The sequence below is a fragment of the Ovis aries genome, chromosome 26, assembly GCF_016772045.2.
Source record: "Ovis aries strain OAR_USU_Benz2616 breed Rambouillet chromosome 26, ARS-UI_Ramb_v3.0, whole genome shotgun sequence".
Taxonomy (NCBI): Eukaryota; Metazoa; Chordata; class Mammalia; order Artiodactyla; family Bovidae; genus Ovis; species Ovis aries.
This window is the reverse complement of record NC_056079.1, coordinates 41,131,845-41,151,522: the sequence shown is the minus strand read 5'-3', so window position 1 is coordinate 41,151,522 and position 19,678 is coordinate 41,131,845. Positions and strand designations below refer to the sequence as shown.

The window sequence follows — 19,678 nt, the reverse complement described above, 5'->3', positions numbered from 1 at the left end:
GTTGGATGGCATCACCGACTCAATGGACATGCGTTTGAGTAAGCTCTGGGAGTTGGTGAAGGACAGAGAGGCCTGGCGTGCTGCAGTCCATGGGGTCACAAAGAGTTGGATACAACTGAGCGACTGAACAACAAGCTCATCAACATATTTCAAGGTCCAAAAGGGTAATAAAAACCGCAGGAGGAGGGAGGTACCAAGCCAAGAAATTATTGATGTTTTCAGAACAGTTATCAGAATAAGTCATCACTCATCTCCCCACTCCAGTGTTCTTGCCTGGAGAATCCCAGGGACGGGGGAGCCTGGTGGGCTTCCGTCTATGGGGTCGCACAGAGTTGGACACGACTGAAGCGGCTTAGCAGCGGCAGTAGCATCTCTCTAAGTGGCAGGCACAGTGCTCTACACACAGTAGCTTTCATTTTTACAACAAATCTGAAAACTTGGTATTATTGTTATGGTTGTTGTCTAGGCGCCCACTCTTTTGTGACCCCATGGGTTGGAATTTTCCAGGCAAGAACACTGGACTAGGTTGCCATTTCCTTTCTACAGGGGATCTTCCTGACCCACGGGTCAAACTTGCTTTTCCTGCCCGTGTCTCTTGCCTTGGCAGGCCGGTTCTTTACTGCCGAGCCACTGGGGAAGCCGTTGGGTATTATTATCTCATTCAAAATTAAGTGGACTCAGCTCAGAGAGGTTCAGTGAAGGAGTCAGCAGTCAACTTGAGTCTGTCTGACTGTGAAGCATGGGATCTTAACATTAAAAAAAGAACTACACCAGTTCTCCATTAATGGAATTGTAAGAAGTGTGAACTGCTGTTGTATACTGAGCTAATAATACCCTCTATTCCGAGCTTTCCTTTTCCAGCTGTCTGCTGTCACAGGGCGATGTGTCTCTGGGAACATTTTCCTCTGTGCATTTGTGCTCACACAATTACAGACTTTTTAAACTTGACGTGGGATTACATGATCATGAATGGCTGCTTCTCCACCAAGTTTTCCTAACACTGCGATTTAAAAAAAACCTGTTTTCCAGTGGATGCTTTACATACGCCATAATTTGTTTGATCATTCCCCTCTGGGTGGACATGTGGATTGTTTCCAATTTCTCAGTTATAAGAACAAAGGTGCAAAGAAAACTTTGGAACGCAGAACTTTGTGCCCTTGGGTACTGTATTTCCATGGGACAGACTATATTGAGAGGGACAGCAGGGTCAAAGCACACCAGCATCTTACGTTGTAACAGACGCTGCTGTGCTGTGCTTAGTCACTCGGCTGTGTCCAGCTCTTTGCAACCCCGTGGACTGTAGCCTGTCAGGCTCCTCTGTCCATGGGGATTCTCCAGGCAAGAATACTGGATCGGGTTGCCATGCCCTCCTTCAGAGGATCTCCCCGACCCAGGGATTGAGCCCAGGTCGATCTGCATTGCAGGCAGATTCTTTACCGTCTGAACCACCAGGGAAGCTCAGCAGATGCTGCTTCACTGGCCTCAGAAAGCCCACGGTGCCCCCACTGCCCGAGGCTGCATCTCGGTGAAACTGCGGCCGGGTGGACCAGAGCTTTGAATTTCTGAGGTCTGCTTGCGGTCGACATTGCCACTGCTCTTCTCCGTTTCCCTCCCCTCCAATCGAGCTGAGGGCTTTTATTTCTCCACTAGCCCTCCTATTTCTGCCTGCCCTGGGCCACTGATGGGTGTGCTTCCCTGCCTTTGAAGTATGGGATCTCAGAGCTCTCCGAGCGCCAGAAGCCGGTGGAGAGCACTTACTCTGCTGCTGATGGCCGAGCCTCCCCGGTGCCCTTGAGGCGTATGAGTCCTGGTGCTCTTGTGGAACCGCGCCTCCTGATGGATGGGGAGCCAGGGCAGAGAGGAGAGCGGAGATGCGCGAGCAGATGGTCTCCTGGTGGAAGGGCTCAAGCCTTTTAATCCCCCACCTTCTCAAACACTCGCCAACCTGAAGATGTCCTTGCATTTCACTTAAGAACAGAGAGAGCGGTCATGTGCTGAGAAGCCGAATGTCTAACTTGAAGGGTTATTAAGTGCAATCACTTGACTTCACGTCTCTTAGTTTTAGGCCACGTTGTTATTTTGGTGGATGAGACTTATACATCATTTAAAATGGTCGTCACTGGTTTGAGTCATTTCCCTCTCCCGCCTCCTTCTAAAGAGCATGAGTTAATAGTCTGTCCTTTGTGAACATAAGAAATAGTTTTGAAAATTACTTTAACTTGTCTAAATCTTGGGACCTCATTTAACAAATGATACCTAGGAGCAAGGATCATCTATAGCCAATAAAAGTCAGGATTCAGAAGGATATTTAATGACAAAGGAACATGTGGATGGTAGTTAAGCCTGAACAGTTGGTTAAAAGTGATTCCAAGTTTGTAAAAAAATAGATACACACAGGAGAAAGACTGAAATATAATCAAGTTCTTCATCTCCTTTGAGGATGGAATTACAAATGATTTTTAAAACTCATTTCTGGGGAACTTTCGGGACATCTTCACTCCTCGTACATGAGAGGCTTTTGGAAAGCACCTTGTCGGGAAGGTTATTTTGACTGTTCTCTTCTTGGCTTCCCGGGTCTCTGAGATTTGATTTTCTTGCTGTCCAGCACAGAGCAGACAGACCTACAGAGAAAATGCAGTGAGCTCCCCAGATTGCTGCTTTTTCCCTAATTCCAGGAAAAAAATGGGTCATTCTCTGCCTGCTTTTTCCCAGGTTCGAGAGTTTCAGGAAGTTCCCTGGCGGAAACCAAGGCCAGATATCCAGGGATGGAGGGCTGGCTGGCTGGCTTCCACAGGGCTGGCAAGACCCAGCTCCACGGGTGCCTCCACCTGTCCAGGACCCATCCCCGTGGGGCTAGTGGGAATGTGGTCCCCAAAGAGAAGCCCTGGAGGGGCATAGAGGGTTGAAAGGAGAAGCCTTGCAAGAGCTTAAAGAGGAGCAGGGCTCCAGTCAGACAAAGTGGGATTCTCAAGAAGGGCTCACGTCCCAGAAGGATGTCACTGGCCGGAGTGTGCAAGCAGCACACCCAGCTGGCAATTAAGCCACGCCCAAGGGAAGGACAGACCAAGAAGGAGACTCGGGGGCGCCCTCGCTGCACTCAAGGAAGGGAATCGTCGTTCAGTCGCTAAGTCGTGTCCGACTCTTTGCAGCCCCATGGACTGCAGCACACCAGGCTCCCCTGTCCTTCACTGTCTCCGAGATTTAGCCCAGAGTCATGTCTGTTAGTCAGTGGTGCTATCTAACCACCTCATCCTCTGCTGCCCTCTTCTCCTTTTGCTTTCAGTCTTTCCTAACATCAGGGTCTCTTCCAACGAGTCAGCTCTTCGCATCAGGTGGCCAAAGTATTGGAGCTTCAGCTTCAGCATCAGTCCTTCCAATGAATATTCAGGACTGATTTCCTTTAGGATGGACTGGTTGGATCTCCTTGCAGTCCAAGGGACTCTCAAGAGTCTTCTCCAACACCACAGTTCAAAAGCATCAATTCTTCATCCAGCTCTCAGCCCTCTTCACGGTCCAGCTCTCACATCCGTACATGACTGTGGAGGCACATTCCCCGGTGTCCACTAGGTGGCAGACCCTTTCCTTTACTGGTGCTAAGAGCTTGTGCGTAATCGCAGGCACCTCCTGATGCTCACGCCTTAAGGATCTCTTATGAGTGATTGAAATACAGATTCCTGGGCCCCTTTCCAGAACTTCCAGTCCAGTTCTCTGCGGCCTGAGATTATGCATTTCTAAGAAGGTCCAGGTGCTGCACCATCTCAGACTCTGGGAGGGGAGTAGGTGGGCACGAGGAGGTGGCAAAAAACTCTGCGAAGGTGGAGCGTGGCTGGGGCGAGGGAACGGGGACGCTTGCTTCGGGTTGGAAAGAGTCTCTGGCACTAGAGCAGATTTCAACTGTGGGATCGGTAGCAGAATGTCCGGGCTCCAGGGCGCTCTTTTTATTGAAAGATGTTACCAGTTAGTTTCCTTAGAATAACTGTAACACATAGGAGCACACATACGCCTAGACTGAAATAAAAACAGTATTGAGATCAACCCGACAAAGAAGACATTTGGTACCTACCAAAAATAAGCCTAAAGAAAAACGTTAAGAACGCTGCAAAGCATAAATCAGTAAATCTCACACAATTTACACAACAGCCAGTCCGAGACGGCCCAATCCTTGGTTCTGCTGCAGCAGACTTAAACGTGGGCTCTGGACTGCATGATTGACTGGTGAGTTTGAGAACATCCAGCTAGAGTCTACACTGTCCAGTGAGACGGATCCACTGAGCACACCTCTGAACGCCAGTGGCAGTGCTTTTTGACAATGACAGTTTGTAAAGCTTCCTCTCAGTTTCTGTACTTGCATCAGCAGAGACAGGCAGGAAGTAAGAGTTTGTAGCAGGGCCCCCAACCACAAGGGCTCCCTCAGCGGCTCAGAGGTAAAGAATTAGCCTGTAGGAAACATGAGTTCCGTCCCTGGGTTGAAAGATCCCCTGGAGAAAGAAATGGCAACCCATCCCAGTATTTTTGGCGGGAAATCCCATGGACAGAGGAGCCTTGTGGGCTACAGTCCCTGGGGTCAAAAAGAGTTGGACACGATTTAGCAGCTAAACAACAATCCAACCATGAACGATACTCAGAGGCGCCTTGTCTAGACTGGCTAGATCACTGATTTGGGAGAAGAGTTTTAGTACAACTTGAAGCCGTCTATTTGTTCTTTTGGCTTCTCCACTGCAGACCCTTGACATTTTGTATCCTTTAAGGGTTAGTTGTTATTGTTATTCAGGTATGCCTGACTCTTTGCAATACCATGGACTGCAGCACACCAGGCTTCCCTGTTCTACACCATCTCCCAGAGTTTGGTCAAACTCATCTCCATCGAGTCCGTGATGCGATCCAACCATCTCATCCTCTGTCGTCCCCTCCTCTTCCTCCTTCAATCTTTCCCAGCATCAGGGTCTCTTCCAATGAGTCGGCTCTTCACATCAGGTGGCCAAAGGGTTAACTTGGTTCTCCTCAATTCCACTTGGGGTCCTGGAAATGGGGGAACTTGGATGGATTTTGGGGTCTGCTGCTATTTTTTTTCAAGGCTATGAAGGACAATGTCCTGCACTTAGTAGCCACTTAATAAACACAGATGGGATGCATGGAATGGCAGCCCAGGAAAGAGATATCAAGCGCGCCTGCGGGCTATACAGAGAGAGCTAGGAGATCAGGGCCCAGCCTGGGTAAGAGAGCTCTTCTCACAGCGCCTGTGAAGAGGCAGCTGGCAAGCTGAGTACACGAAGAGCACCCAACTCTGAAAAGAAAAGCATCTAATCCAGATGTTTCCCCGGCCCCTCCACCGCCTCATCAAACACGGGTGTCCACTGGGAAGGAGTGAAGTTACAAGGTTTCAGCCATGACCGTGTGGGCGTCCCCAGACTCTCCATGCTGAACCAAGGCACTGCCTCGTGTCCATGCCGACGAGAATCCTGGCGGTTGCTCTGGAAACTGCAGGAACATTTACCTTTGTTGTGTTCCTTTTACAACTAGAATCCGGAGGAAGGGCTTTCATTCAAGAGTTTAATTACATTTTTCTATGAAATAATTCTCTCCCTTGCAGCAAAAGAGAGCCGAATGAATCCAGAACAGATAGTCAAGCCCGAGTCTAACCTCCCTGAAACTTCCCACCCCACACCACACCCAAATGTCCTGGTCTCCTCCTTCCCTCACCAGAGCGCGGCCCAGGGGATCTGTGTGATTTAATGATGCTGAGACACTAAGAATGATCACAGCAAGGATGACGCTGATGTTCAGAGACCACGATGAGGGGTGTTGTGCTAAGAGCTTCAATAGCGATACATTATCTAATTCAATTCTGTCAGCAATCACATAGCTTTGCTCAAGGATGGATAGTGGAAAGGGTGAGATTCTAGCCCAAATATGGTAGACTCAAAAATCCGCGACCTTAATCTCTGTAGTTACAAGCAGTAGGGTCATGGAAACCAAATAGAAACTCTTTCCTTTTGCTTTCAAGGTTTACCAACAAACCGGAAAGTGTACAGTTGTCAAAAACTCTAGATATGCAAGGCCAAGTTTTCCCACAAACGACAGAGATGGATCCATGAACGAACGAACACAGGTACCAGTCAGGAATAAATCAAGTTTAGTTTTGGGTCCTTAGGTCATGAGGACACTGCAGTGCCCTGTAAACCAAGGCCTGATGTGTTTCTGATGCCAGCTCCTAAAATTTGAAGCTACGATGTGGTTATGGATTTTAAGATTAACTCTCGATTGTATTTCAAACAAATGTGCACACACACACATCCCTGTTCTATATCCCAACTCCTTTGGAAAAACTTACTTTGCTCTTTTTCTAAATATCCCTTTCAATTTCTCAGTCTCCTAGACAGTTCAAACACAGATCCTCCCCAAGAGAACATGGATGGTTTTGACTGCATTCGAATGAGAGCTTATACCATTATTTTATAATTTGTTTAGATAATCCTGTTTTCATTTGACGCAATCTGCACACCCAGCTTCCCAGGTCAACTGGTGCTTCCAAGCAGCTTTTCAAGTTTTCAAAAAAGTTAAAATCAGCAGTTTTTTGAGAAGGATGTCAGAATCACATGCTTATGCTCAATTTAGAACAGTTTGCAAAGGTCCTATATGGCTCATATATAGGTCTCTTTACAAACTTTCATTAATATATTTTGATATGTGGTTGGCAGATTTTCAAACACACCATTTGAAAGTTTATCACGCTAACACAATATTGTAAATCAACATACACTCCCATAAAAACTTGATCATGAATCAAAGCCCTCAAAGAAAATGGAAAAGGACTTTATTTTTAAAAAATGTTAACTTGAGAAAGGGTGGAGGGTCAACATGAACTTGGACATTTAAAGACACTAACTGATTTAAGAAGCAAAGATTTTGGGAAGCCCTAAGACCATAAAGCGATCAACACAAAAGACATCTGCCAGGGCGGAGGCGACCCGAGGTCAAGGCCAGTTAAATCTGATGCAATCAGAAACTTAGGCCCGTTTGACATTTTTTATGAGGTGACAACCCCCTAACACCATAATCTCGCCTTTCAGGTTGATGACACAGGACTTAATGAGTCAAAGAAAACAACTTCAAACCTCTCTTTTGAACATGCATTGTCTATTTAGGTTAAAGGTAGATTTGGAGATCCTATTAGCTACTGGCACAACTGGGAAAAGTCATGCACACACACACGCACGCACACACGCACACACACTTCAAAGCAAGTAGTTACGTAATGCTAGCAGTGTCTGTTTCTACTCAGCCTCAAAAACAGGACCGAAGCCAAAACTAACAACCCTCCTGCTCATTAGAGAAAGAAAAATGTCTTCTTCCCCAAGTGGCCCCAACAGGAAGCTGAAATCAACTGCTCTCAGAAACCCACTGCTTTCACGCTCCACAGAAGGTCTGGGGGCAAAGGCGCTCGGAAGAGAGCTGCCGGACAGCCACGCGGACAGCATACCTGGGCTCAAGGGGGACCCCGCACACGGTCACCCAGAGTCCTTTTCCTTGCGGCCACCCGGCTCGCACACACAGCTGGTTACCTTTGCACTTCTTCTCCTCCGTCTGGAAGGCCTGGGCGCTGGGCGCGCTCTGATCGCTCACGTCGTCGTGGTCCAGATGGAATATGGAGCTCGTCCAGGAGGCCTGGATGAGGGGCGACTGCTCATGTTTCAGGGGCCCGCGCCGCTCCGGGTGGCTCTTCCGATGCAGGCAGGCTTCAGACATTCCCACGAGCTTCCACTCCGGCTCGCCGTCGGGACAAGGCTTCGGCTTGTCCCAGGCTGGAAGGCCATTTTCTGGAGGGTTGAAAAACACGACATGACGGGGCTGTTGGCATGGTCAAGACGGGGCCGAGAGGAAGAGGTCCGGGAGGCAAGCGCTTCCCGGGCTCGTGGGGGCTGGCCGCGCTCCCGGGCCCTTCCACCCCACGGCGGCGATAAGACGCTCGGGGAGCGGCCTCGGGCTCCGAGTCCCCCGGCGCTGCGCTGCCTGCGGAGGAGTTAGCGCGTTTCCCCCGATTTTAGCTCCTAGGAAGACATCGGCTCCTCCACGGGAGGGCCACCCTCTCGCCAGCCCCGCTCCCGATGGCAATGGCTCGGGAGCAAGTGGGCACCAATTTATGATACTGCTTAGATGACCATGTGAGGTCTCGAGGGTCAGGGCTGGCCGTGGACACTTTTCAGATCCTCGGGACGTACAACGTCCGGGATGCGGCCTTGTTTGACTTGGGTGTTATCACCGGCTGACCTGAGGGGCACCCTGTTCCCTGAGAGGGCCGTGCCACGTGGCTACATGAGCGTGACAACTCGGGCTCCTTTGGCACCTTCCACTCCCAACAGGCTGGCATAAGGGGCTGGGTCTTCCAAGGGACACTGTGTCAGTGGTTTCCATGTCCTCCCGAACAGGCGAGATGAGATGAGAGGAGGTCAGCAGACTGCGCTTTAGTTGCGGGGCAAATTAAGAGCTCTTAGGACAGAAGGAAAAGCCCCGCTCTCTTGCGCTGAGATACAGGCAGTTAACGCTTTCTGTGTGTGATGCTCTTTCCTCTACTCAATCTCAAGGGGCTTGAAGGTCTGCCCTCTAGAGAGTGGGAAACAACTGGATAAGATAATGAAAACGTTCTCACACCAGCTTTCCCTGGGGGCAAATTTTACCTCCTTGAACATCTTTTCTGAACACGGATGCAAGGAAGAGAGTGAAAAGAGTAAGCTAATATAGATGATTTGTAGACGCATTCACGTTAAAAAGCATAATCCATCTGGTCACCCATACTTCCAGAAATTCTGTCTGTCAAAATAGGAAAAAAACACAAATAGAATTCTACTTTTAAGTGATTAGAGACAGTGATGGAAAGATTAACTGACAGGTGAATTTTCTTTTATGCTGAAATGACCCAAGGACTGTAGATAGCATATCGGACAAGGCCCACCCTGATCTATGCGCAGTACTGGGAATTGAAAGCTGCTTTTCAGACGTTTAAGGTAAATTTTAAACTGTTGAATGCAAGAGTTAAACCTGCTTTCGGTTTTCACCAGCCCCCTCTGTCAAGCTGCTAGATGTCTTCAGAGACGTTGGTTAGGGTGGTTTGTCTAAAGGCGTCATCTGCTCCCAGCCCCCTTTGGAAGCTGCGTTTACCATTCCTGGTCTTGGGACTACCTTGTGGAAGTCCTCACTCCCGTCCACTTCAGTTCTAGTATAGGAGAAGACTGGAACAAAATCACAGCAAGGCAGTAATAGCCAACACTCAATTTCTCTGTCACAGTAAGCGGAAATCCTGCAGCTTGAAATACCCTCACTTGGCCAGTAAGAAATGATCCCCGTAAGAAAAAAATCATACAATGCTTGGGATGTAACGTTTGATCTTATTCAGAGAAGAGCCCTGAAAATTCACTCTGTGCTCAGATCTGTGCTTGGCATTGTGTGCGGGGTGTGAAATAGCCCGGGGGTCTTTCTCCTTAGTTTAGGTGGCATTATTCAATGCATGGTGAATCCTAAAGGTCAGGACCCCACCCTGCCAGCTACTGGTGCAGTTATGGGCACTTATTCTCACTTCCCATGAAAAGAAAACAAAAGATTAGGATCTTGGGAGATTGTATGGCATTTCAGATGAAACATAGCTCTGCAGAATTCTTTCAAGGACCTAGTATCCATGAGGGTGTGACATTTTCATGAGCTGAATATAAAGTCACTGAATGTGAGGATTAACTCTGCAAAAGTTGTTTCATTGTTTCGACTGATGTGAGACACGTTCTCACCCATGCGTGTTTCTATGATGTCTACTCAATCGTCATGGACTCTAAATCCTCAGTAAATTACATTGTGCAATGTTCCTTTATAAGTAATGTTAAAGTTGTCACAGTGTTTTTATAGAGCCTCCAACATTTGATTTTTCTGCAGAAATTCTTAAAATGTGGTATTAATTCCCTTGACCACACAGAAATTAAGAAATACAGCCTAATGGGTAGAGAGTGCTCCCCAGTGAAGGGAGCTAGTCAACACGCGTTGATGAGAGACTCTGGAAGAGATCTCACCAAGGGGATGTTCTTCTTTATAGCATGGCCCATTAAAGCTTGCTCAGCACATCCCCTGGGCCAGCAAGAGTGGGGATTTCTTACAAGCAAGAGATGTTACTTGGAGGCTGAGACAAGGAATAAGATTGCCTTCCATTTTCCTATGAAAAGAAGCCAAGGTGGTCTGGGAAAAGTGTTCCATTCACTGGAGCCATGTCCAAGCTCGTAATTCCGATCTGCAGTTATACTCGTGATAGTGATATTCCGTTGCTCAGTTGGCAGGTTTTTTGGCTGGGGCACTGCTGGGACTAGAGGTCCTTCAGAAAAGCTCAAGAAGGATTTATTTATTTATTTATTTATTTAAATTAATTAATTAATTAATTAATTTTTTAGTTTTTTATTTTTTAAAATTTAAAATCTTTAATTCTTACATGCGTTCCCAAACATGAACACCCCTCCCACAAGAAGGATTTATTTAAGGAGGGATCTCGGTTACCTTCCCAAGATGAACAGAAAGTGTTAGCCACTCAGTCGTGTCCGACTCTTTGCAACCCCATGGACTGTAGTCCGCCAGGCTCCTTCGTCCTTGGGATTCTCCAGGCAAGGATACTGGAGAGGGTTGCCATTCTTTCCTGCAGGAAATCCTCCTGACCCAGGAATCTAATCTGTGTCTCTCACGCCTCCTGCACTGGCAGGCAGGTTCTTTGCCACTGCGCCACCGGGGAAGCCCAGAATTTTTTGGCTGTGCCAGGCAGCATGTGGGATTTTAGTTCCCAAGATGAAAAGGGCAAATATAATTCCTATTCCATTCCCAAGGAGGGATGAGACACCACTCCAGGCCCCTTCACTTCAGCTGACTGTGGGAGCTGTGCCCTGCGTTACTCCATGTTTGCTTAGCAATGAGGGTTCCTGCTATTTCTGTGCCAACTCATATCCTTTGGTTCCCCCTAAACTCAAACCAATGAGACCAGGCTCACTGAGATAGGATGGGGCCTGGGAATTTGGATATTTACTAAGTTCTGCAGAAGGTTCTGATACCCAGCAGAGTTTGAGATCCACGGGGTTAAGAAAATCTAAGGTAAGAAAACAAATTATTGGCAGATTTCAGATAAAGGTACAGTTTCCTTCTCAGATTCGAATGTTTTACACGCCTTGGACTAAACTTGTATTAAAATACTCATCAACTGTTTTGGGATCTACTGCTCGAAGCATTAAAAGTCAGATGTTAACTGGCTGTTGTCTTGTAGATTGCAGGAATGGCTGTAAATGCACATTCACTCAAAAACCTGTCCTTCTGAGGATTACCTGGGATACAGATGTGCGCAGTAGTGGAAATACATTTCTAAAAGGGAGACTCTGGCAATGATAATATCTTATAGTTCCTAAAGTATGAGCTCCTAGAACATAGGCAAAACACTCTCAGACATAAATCACAGCAGGATCCTCTATGATCCACCTCCCAGAATTCTGGAAATCAAAGCAAAAATAAACAAATGGGATCTAATTAAAATTAAAAGCTTCTGCACAACAAAGGAAAATATAAGCAAGGTGAAAAGACAGCCTTCTGAATGGGAGAAAATAATAGCAAATGAAGCAACTGACAAACAACTAATCTCAAAAATATACAAGCAACTTATGCAGCTCAACTCCAGAAAAATAAACGACCCAATCAAAAATGGGCCAAAGAACTAAATAGACATCTCTCCAAAGAAAACATACGGATGGCTAACAAACACATGAAAAGATGCTCAACATCACTCATTATTAGAGAAATGCAAATCAAAACCACAATGAGGTACCACTTCACACCAGTCAGAATGGCTGCGATCCAAAAAACTGCAAGCAATAAATGCTGGAGAGGGTGTGGAGAAAAGGGAACCCTCCTACACTGCTGGTGGGAATGCAAACTAGTACAGCCACTATGGAGAACAGTGTGGAGATTCCTTAAAAAATTGCAAATAGAACTACCTATGACCCAGCAATCCCACTGCTGGGCATACACACCGAGGAAACCAGAATGGAAAGAGACACATGTACCCCAATGTTCATCGCAGCACTGTTTATAATAGCCAGGACATGGAAACAACCTAGATGTCCATCAGCAGATGAATGGATAAGAAAGCTGTGGTACATATACACAATGGAGTATTACTCAGCCATTAAAAAGAATTCATTTGAATCAGTTCTGATGAGATGGATGAAACTGGAGCCGATTATACAGAGTGAAGTAAGCCAGAAAGAAAAACACCAATACAGTATACTAACACATATATATGGAATTTAAGAAGATGGCAATGACGACCCTGTATGCAAGACAGGGAAAGAGACACAGATGTGTATAACGGACTTTTGGACTCAGAGGGAGAGGGAGAGGGTGGGATGATTTGGGAGAATGACATTCTAACATGTATACTATCATGTGAATTGAATCGCCAGTCTATGTCTGACGCAGGATGCAGCATGCTTGGGGCTGGTGCATGGGGATGACCCAGAAAGATGTTATAGGGAGGGAGGTGGGAGGGGGGTTCATGTTTGGGAATGCATGTAAGAATTAAAGATTTTAAAATTTAAAAAAAAAAAAATAAAGTATGAGCTCCTAAATGGATCTCAGTTAACATCTGGCTTTTAATATTTCATACTCTAGGCATCAAGATAATTAATTTAATAGGGCAGTTATGAGGCGAATTGATGAATAAGTAGAATCAAAGAAAAAAAACTAGAGGGGGCATGTGAACTGCTACGAAAATAACGAGACACACCTTGACCTGTGTGTCTCAGGGCATTTAGATTTGAATGATTGCATTTGTGTTAGATGGCCATAATTCTAAGGGCTCAAATGACCTAGAACTGCCCTTAAAGGGTTCTTTCCCCAAAAGAAAAAAAACATAAATCCCACAGAACTACCTACATCCTATCTCTGGAAATTTCATTAAAGATAATAGAAAATAAATGTGTCCATCCAAAAAAAGAATTACATGAAAATATGCAAGTATTTCAGGACACAAAAGCAAGCTGATATCACAGAAAAGTGCTAAGGCAAGGGAAACAGGATTATGCCAGAGTGCTCAGGAAGGGGCTGCTGAGCAGGCTGGAGTTTCATGGCACCAATCATGAGTGTTGAGTTTGCATTAAAAGGCCATCAACACAAGGCCCTGAGACCCCCAACCGTATCCTGTATTCAGGGGATGTATATATATAATATGCTTTGCACACCAGCAAGTGTGTAGAATTATCACTGTAAAGCATGAGGCCACTGAGGTCTCTGATTTCTGCTCACATTTTTTATTCCAACCCTAAGTTTTAGCCTTATGGAATTCTCAACTATCTTCACATCCACTGACTTTTATTTGTGGAGTCACATAGGAGACTCATGTTTGGCTGAGCGTTGACTATGGACCAGGTATATAGCACTAGCCACTTTGATTTACCTTCCTGAACATCCCAGAAGCACACACCATTCTGCCTCCTGATTGACGGGGAAACTAAAATCCAGAGAAGCACTTCATCTGCTGCTTCATATCTTTTGTTCTGTGAACTGATACGGTCTCATCGTTGCCTTCGTTTGATGAGTCGCCATTGACCTATTAATAGCCAGCATTAGATGATGACCTTGAAAGTTCTTTACACACTGTGTTTACTGTCTTGTTCAGTCCTCCCAGTCACTTGTTGATGTCCACAATCCGTCTCCCACCTTTCCCTCTCTGCCATCTACAGTCCATGGTCCACGCAGCAGCCAGAGTGACCTCTGAAAAATGTGTATCAGAGTAGATTTCCCTGCTGCTGAGAATCTTCCGGTGACCTCCCATCAGTACTGGAATGACGTGCTCAGGTCTTGCCGCAGCTCGCAGGCTCTGCGGCGTTTATCAGCCTGTCCGCTGAGCCTTGATCCTGTGCCTCCGCCTCCAGCTCTCTGTCCTCTGGACACGTGGACATCAAACCTGGGAAGCTCATTCCCAACACAGAATCTTTGCAGAGACTCTTTCCTATGGCCGGGGTGCCCTTCCCCAGTCCTTATACAACCACCTCCTGTTTTCCCAAGAAAACCGCCAGGATCCACCTCCCTCTCCCTTTTATAGGAAGGTTAGATTTCCCCCTTTGAAGAACATATTGAGTTGCATTTCTCCAAGAAGATAACTGAAATGAGAAACCAAAAGGGCTGGACCGGTGTCCACCTTGGTGGAGGGAGATGGGATGAGGTTGGAAGACTGGAGTCCCAAGTCTTCTGAGAGGCCTGAAGGGTCTTACTCTTGGGAATATCGCTTCCTGACTCTACGCGTTAGTTTCGCCATTTGCAAAAGGGCAACAAGATGCTGCTCATGGGATTTTTCTAAGACTCAAATGAAATAATGTATGTGGATGTATTTAGCAACTAAGTGCTCTTCAGGTGAGCACAGCGTGTAGCCACCTAATGTGTGTCTTGTACCTGACCATATGTATTGCCTTCTCTCGAAAGGGAACAATACTATTAATAAAATAATATGTTTCTTTCGAGCATCCAGTGGCTCAGACAGTAAAGAATCTGCCTGCAGTGCAGGAGACCCAGGTTCAATCCTTGGGTCAGGAAGATCCCTTGGAGTAGGAAATAGCAACTGACTCCAGTATTATTGCCTGGAGGATCCCATGGATGGAGGAGCCTGGTGGGTTACAGTCCATGGGGTTGCAAGGAGTCTGACATGACGGAGTGACTAACACTTTCATTCTCACTTTTCATGTTACTTGTACTATGTTCAGTGGACACAGGTACCTCACCTTTTATCCTCAACACCACGGCCGCCATCGACACTCCTGCCGTCACCCCTCGTCCTCAACAGAACGTGTGTGCAGGTGAGGCTGCTTTTGATGGCTCCCTACTTCTGGCTGCCTTTTCGCCGTCTCTCTCCCTCCTCCTGCGTCCTCTGGGTCCTCGGTCCCCACTGCGGGCAGGTCACCTACTCACAGAGCTCTTAGTGACCTTGGGCAAGTCACGTCTCTGCTCTGCACTTCAGTTTCCTTGTCCGTACGATGGGAACATTCTAACGCTGTGATGGTTAAATACGTTCGTACATAAAAAGGTCTTGGACCAGTGCGTGGCACACTTTAAACACTCAGTAAGTGTTAGCTCTTCATTCAGGCGCTCAACGATCTCTTTTCCTTGCCCCACCCTCCAGCGCAAGTCTTCTCTAAACAAGATTTTCAAAAACATCTCCAGGAAAAATAAGTTTGACAGATGACTTCACAGGCATGCGTAGCTGCTTCAGTCGTATCTAACTCTTTGCTACCCTATGGACTGTAGCCCGCCAGGCTCCTCTGTCCATGGGATTCTCCAGGCCAGAATACTGGAGTGGGCTGTCATGCCCTCCTCCAGGGGATCTTCCTGACCCAGGGATTGAACCCTCATCTCTCATGTCTCCTGCACTGGCAGGTGGGTTTGGCAGGTGGGCTCTTTACCACTAGCGCCACCTGGGAAGCCCAAAGGACTTCGCACCACTATGTTAACGGCTTAGAATCTGGGATCAGTCACCCCTCTCAGCTGAAGTTGTGATTTAAAGAGGATGGTTGAGGAGTGTAAGTCCACAGCCCGGGAATGAATGTCTAATGTTGGATTCCTGATGGTTGTGCAAGGCGGATGGGAGAGACATTTTGATGAAACAGGCATTCCTGTGAAGGCTGGCCTGTCATCATACCCAGCTTGCTTAGCTTGCTTGGTCAGTCAAACAACACAATGGTGAAGACACAGCTTTGACCCCTATTCAACTTTCAAGACCTAGCTTACTGTTTAAACTTTCCTGAACCAATCCATCCACCCTCAGACTTCCATAGTTCCAAAATGGACCTCCCTTGCCCTGCATGCTACTGCTTACCTCATGATACAATCATTTACTTACATGGATGATTTTCTTTTTTTTGGTTACATTTACATTGCCTAGCACAATTCAATTGTAACAATTAATATACTTTGTTCCCCAATAGTCTGATACTTGCAAAGAGAAAACTGCTTCCTAAGCACAGACTCTGCCTATTTTCTTATCCAGAAGCCATTGGTTGATCACAAGGTGGATTCATTTCTATTAAAAGCAATTCAATGCAGATTTTCTATCACCAATAGTATTATCTTCCCCAAACTGCTGGTGAAAATGAACACTGTTCTGCTTTTTAGAGGCAGGGATAGGTTAGTGGATAAGACTATGGGCTCAGCTAGTCAAGGTTCAAATTCTGGGGCTTCCATGGGGGGCTTAGCAGTTAAGAATTTGCTTGCCAATGCAGGGGACACTGGTTCAATCCCTGGTCCGGGAAGATCCCACACACCATGGGGCAACAAAGCCTGAGTGCCAAAGCTACTGAACCTGCGCCCTAGAGCCCAGAACCCACAGCTGCGGAAGAGTGAGCGCCCTGCGGTCTACGCTTCGCAACAAGCGAAGCCAGTGCAGTGAGCGGCCCGCGGACGGCAGCTAGAGAGCAGCCCCTGCTCACGGCAGCTAGAGAAAGCCCACGAGGCAGCGAGGACCTAGCACAGCCAAAAATGAACTAAAATAAACACGAAAAAAAAAGTTCAAATTCTACCTCTTCCACTTATCAGCTGTGTGACTCTGGGAAGATTGGATTTGTCCCTGGAATATCTGTCTTACTTGCTCTGTCTCTTCCGTAAGGCAAGGACTTAGCACGGCCTCCTCGTGAGTCAGTGGTATCCCCAGGTTTTCCTTCTTTACTGGCCTCTGATCAACTTATCCATCTCTCACATCCCACAGCTCTAAGCACAGTCTTAACATGACAGGACCTCAATAAGTATTATTTGGAAGTAATTGAATGTAATCTAGACAGGTCAAATTACCCCTGAAGCTGAACAGAACATAGACTCTCGTCTATCCAGGACTTTCGACCTACAGAGCAATAGTGTGTTCTGTGTGAGACAAGCTGGCTAGCCGGCTCAGCATCAGTAGCAAGGGTAACCCCACTAGGGAGAGATGTGGGGTGCAGGCTGAAGGGAGCTCTGTGCTCAGAGAAGACAGAAAGGGCAGAAAGGGACTGTTCCTCCCAGTCCCCGGCTGGGTGAGCTCCCTTTTTCCTGCCCAAGCCACAGGTGTGCAGCCCAGTTTGCCGCCCAGATGATGTGAATGGCAGAGCTCCATGAAGGTGCCATCGTGTGGCTGGGGCATCTCTGGGCCATCCTCTCGGGCCCCTTGGCCTGGCACAGTCCCCAGCCCCGGCCTGGCAGCAGCTGGGATGGGGGTGCAGGCTTGTCTCCTGGTGCCCGGGGAGGGGAGGCTTCTGTCTAGGTGGATCTACCAGCCTGCACACAGCTGGGGATGGCTACCAGCCTGACTCCTCATCTCAGTGACTGAGATTACTTCCCCTTTTCTCTTTAAAAACACTTTCACGGCCAAGAAGGATCTTTGGCGTTGGTCTTGGGACATGAATCCACCTTCTCCCCAGATTTCTGGCTTTCTGATTAAAGGCAATGTTTTTGATTCTACCAACACTTGCCTCTCAAATGTTGGTTTCTGAGCTGTGAGCAGCCAGACCTAAGTTCAGTAACACTAAAAATATACTGAGGACTTACTCTAAGCCAGACTGGGCACCACAAATATAAATTACAATTAACTGAGCAGCTACTGTGTGCCAGGCAGCATCCTAAGTGTTTCCCACACATTATCTCATTTACATCATACAATAATAATCAAGAAGTAGGTGTTGTTTCTGTCATTTTAACTGATGTGGAAATAAGGGTGGGGGGGGGGGTTAAGTCAACTCACTCCTATGTTTCTATTTAGAATGGGCTACAACCTGCTCTTGGGCTTCCCTGGTGGCTCAGATGGTAAACAATCTGCCTGCAATTCAAGAGATCTGGGTTCGATCCCTGGGTGGGGAAGATCCCCTGGAGGAGGCATGGCAACCCACTGCAGTATTCTTGCCTGGAGAATCCCATGGACAGAGGAGCCTGGCGGGCTGCAGTCCACGGGGTCACCAGTGGTCAGACAGGACTGAATGGCTAACACTTTCACTTTCACAATGTGCTGTAAATATTCATTCAACATTTACATTTGTGAGTCCCTTAACCTTTGGGACCGTGGCTTGTTCAGCTGCATGCCCAGCATGCAGCGTGGGGCCTGGTCCACTGCACTGCAGGGCAGCTCTTCCCCCTCCCCCGCCCCCCATTTCCCCTGCACAGCCCAGTGGGAACTGGGACCAGTAAGCACATCTTTCTTCCCTTTGCCCTTGTTTTGGTTTCCCTCGGCGCAGCTCAGGATCCCTTCCTGTGGTCCCCACGCTCTTTCCCCTGAACTTTTCTTCCTGTACTTCCTTCTCTTTCCCAGTGCGGTGTGTCTGTGCTATGTGTATAGACAAAGCTATGGTTTCTGAGAACTGGACAATAAAAAAGGCTGAGCACCAAAGAATTGATCCCTTTGAACTGGGGTGCTGGAGAAGACTCTTGAGAGTCCCTTGGACTGCAAGGAGATCCAACCAGTCCATCCTAAAGGAGATCAGCCCTGAATATTCATTGGAAGGACTAATGCTGAAGCTGAAACTCCAATCTTTTGGCCACCTAATGTGAAGAAGTGACTCATTGGAAAAGACCCTGATGCTGGGAAAGATTGAAGACCGGAGAAGGGGGCGACAGAGGATGAGATGGTTGGATGGCATCACCGACTCGATGGACATGACTTTGAGCAAGCCCCAGAAGTTGGTGATGGACAGGGAGGCCTGGTGTGCTGCAGTCCATGGGGTCACAAAGAGTTGGACATGACTGAGCAACTGAACAACAACATGTATCTATGGTTATTTCAAGATCTGAGCAGAGGTCTCCAAAGAAACTGGGCACTGGGAGGGCCCTAGCATCTGGCTCTCACAGTGTGAGAAACAAATAGTAACATTTTATTTGAACATTTAGAGAGAAAACCTTTTCTTAGATTGAATTGATATACATACAGAATGAATGAATGAATGAAATATTGAGATGGGGGAAATTGTGCTCAAACTTTCCCATTAGGGCTTACTCCTGGGAACTTTATAAACAAGATCGCCGAAGGACCCTGCTCGGCCATCCTCCAGTTATTTGAAACGCGTCCTCAGAAATGTTGTCCTGTGGGCCAAGTCTTGCAAAATCAGCCTCCGTGTTCAGATAGGCTGCCTTCCATCGCTGTGGTTTTGGCCTCCTTTTCCCGCCCTATTAATTTTCCCTCTTGTTGAGCCCAGCCTCTCTGCCCGCGCGTGCAGGTGAATTCAGGTTTGCTATCTCAGGTTTTTCTCTCGTTTCTCTGGCAGCGGTTCTCAGTCCATTAAGGGAGTGAGAGCTGGGAACTGCTAAGAGAGAAACAAACCTTTTCCTCACCTGGCTGGTCTCACTTCTCCACTTTTCCTGCCTATTCCATTAGGAAGTCACTATCTCCATGGAAAACAACCAGCGTAGCTGTGGAGATCGCAATAATTATTCTGAAACAGAACTCCAGCGCTCACCTCCTGGTAAGTTAAAACCATTAACGTTTTCTGCAAGCGTGTATTTAGAACATTTAAACGAAATGCACATTCATGTCTTTTAAAGTTTTAGCCTGAAACAAAGTTAAAGACCAAACAACAAAATAACGTGTGTTCAAAGAGCCTGGTGGAAACTCCACTTGGAGAGTCGCTGCATGGAAACGAGGCAGTGAGCAGGATCACGAGCTGCGTCCAAG

At 47.1% G+C, this 19,678-nt stretch overlaps 1 protein-coding gene across 1 annotated transcript in view; it reads right to left on the bottom strand.

Moving 5' to 3' along the window:
• Window positions 1-7,820, bottom strand: part of THRB (thyroid hormone receptor beta) — a gene marked incomplete at its 5' end in the record, with an annotated part of 80,504 nt that extends 72,684 nt beyond the window's left edge. The window contains 1 exon segment of the mRNA NM_001190391.1: window positions 7,563-7,820. Within this exon segment, the coding sequence (NP_001177320.1) occupies window positions 7,563-7,820 (258 nt within the window).
• Between the last annotated feature and the right edge of the window lie 11,858 nt (window positions 7,821-19,678).